Source organism: Penaeus monodon, chromosome 34 (assembly GCF_015228065.2).
Source record: "Penaeus monodon isolate SGIC_2016 chromosome 34, NSTDA_Pmon_1, whole genome shotgun sequence".
NCBI classification, from domain to species: domain Eukaryota; kingdom Metazoa; phylum Arthropoda; class Malacostraca; order Decapoda; family Penaeidae; genus Penaeus; species Penaeus monodon.
In genome coordinates, this window is record NC_051419.1 from 4,043,676 (window position 1) to 4,045,145 (window position 1,470).

The window sequence follows — 1,470 nt, forward strand, 5'->3', positions numbered from 1 at the left end:
TACTGAGTGATGTGCTGTAGAAATGCTTTCAACACATGAGTAGTCAGAGATTATTCCCTTGTATTTATCTATATACATTTTGCATATCAGATTGTACAGTCCACTGTATTAGTTGATATAAACTGCACTAGCTACAATGTTTCTAAATTTGTATCGATGTTATGATGAGTCAGTTTGTTGAGCAATTTAAGTTACAGCATAAAGACAAATACTGTTTTTTCAGCTAATGTGGAGTGTATGTGAAGACCCATATAACTTGGATACTCCAGTGTTGCTGCAAGAGTACCTCGTGGGAGAGACATACGCTGCTGTCCATAAGCACATAGACTCTGATGCTGGCCACCTCATCTCCCTCCTGCCAATCACTACTGCTCCCTTCACAACAGACACAGAGTATATTGTAAGTTCTTTTGAAATTTGTCTCATTGTTTTAATGGATGTACTAAGAAATAGAATCTCATATCATCTGATGATTTTAGTAATATGTATAGGTATCAACTTCTTTCTTCTAGGAATCTCCAGCTGAAGAAAATGTGAGGATTTCCTACTGCTTGCTAGAGAATGCTTGCATAATGCTGCTATCGCCACGTGAGCGAGTGGTGAGGTCCATATCCGATACCTGGACCAAACTCTGGGAGCACACCAGCTGCAGGCACCACCAGCGCTTTAGCTTGACTGATGTGGTGGACAAGCTCATGGTTTCTCTTGATACTTATAAAGTGAGTTTGACTTTGATATTTTTCCTGTCATTTAGATGATGAATTTAGTGCTTGTTAATTTTAGTTTCAGTTACATTGAAAGAAATAGGATTGTGAACATATGATTTAAGTTACACTTCTGCTGATACTTGCCTTTTTTGTGAAATATTTGACTGAATTGCCTTATTTTCTCTCTATATGAAAGGTAAACAACTAAGTAATCCTTCCTTTGATCTCGTTCTCCAGCCAGAGGCATTGTCTCAAGGTAGTACTCCAGTGTCGCCAGCTAGCCCCCTAGTTGGAGGTCTCACCATCACCTCCTTAGGGCTGACACTTGCACATCTTATGTTTGACCCTCTGCCCTTCAACGAGGCTGAAAACACTACTTCCTCTAAATTAGAGCACCTTCTCTCTGTGGTGTGTAAAAGTTAATGTTGTAATGTAATGGTTGATGTTATATTGATGGGTGATATCCTGTTGTGTCATGGTGAATATTACCTGTCTTTGGTTGAGTCCATATCTTGATTGCCAGGATGAGGTCTTGTGTGGCAACCATGAGTTCAGGCATGGAGTGGTGTGCACTTGTGTATGCTCATGCTTCCTTTGGCTGAGAAATATAAACTGTACTAGTTAAATTGAGGAAACTTTTAAGATATTTAGAATAGAGGTTGGTGGTAACTGAACTAAAATGAACTTTGTCAGAATAATGCTATATTTCTGATCATTGTCCTCACTAGCCTATCACTTTTCAAATAATTATGGCTAATGTTAC

General features: G+C 38.8%; 1 protein-coding gene across 1 annotated transcript in view; it reads left to right on the top strand.

Annotated features, from left to right (window-relative positions):
* Positions 1-1,470, top strand: part of LOC119594533 (protein pigeon-like) — a 22,146-nt gene that overhangs the window by 15,480 nt on the left and 5,196 nt on the right. The window contains exons 12-14 of the mRNA XM_037943564.1: positions 224-400; positions 513-719; positions 945-1,115. Of these exons, the coding sequence (XP_037799492.1) occupies positions 224-400; positions 513-719; positions 945-1,115 (555 nt within the window). The remainder of the gene's footprint in view (positions 1-223; positions 401-512; positions 720-944; positions 1,116-1,470) is intronic.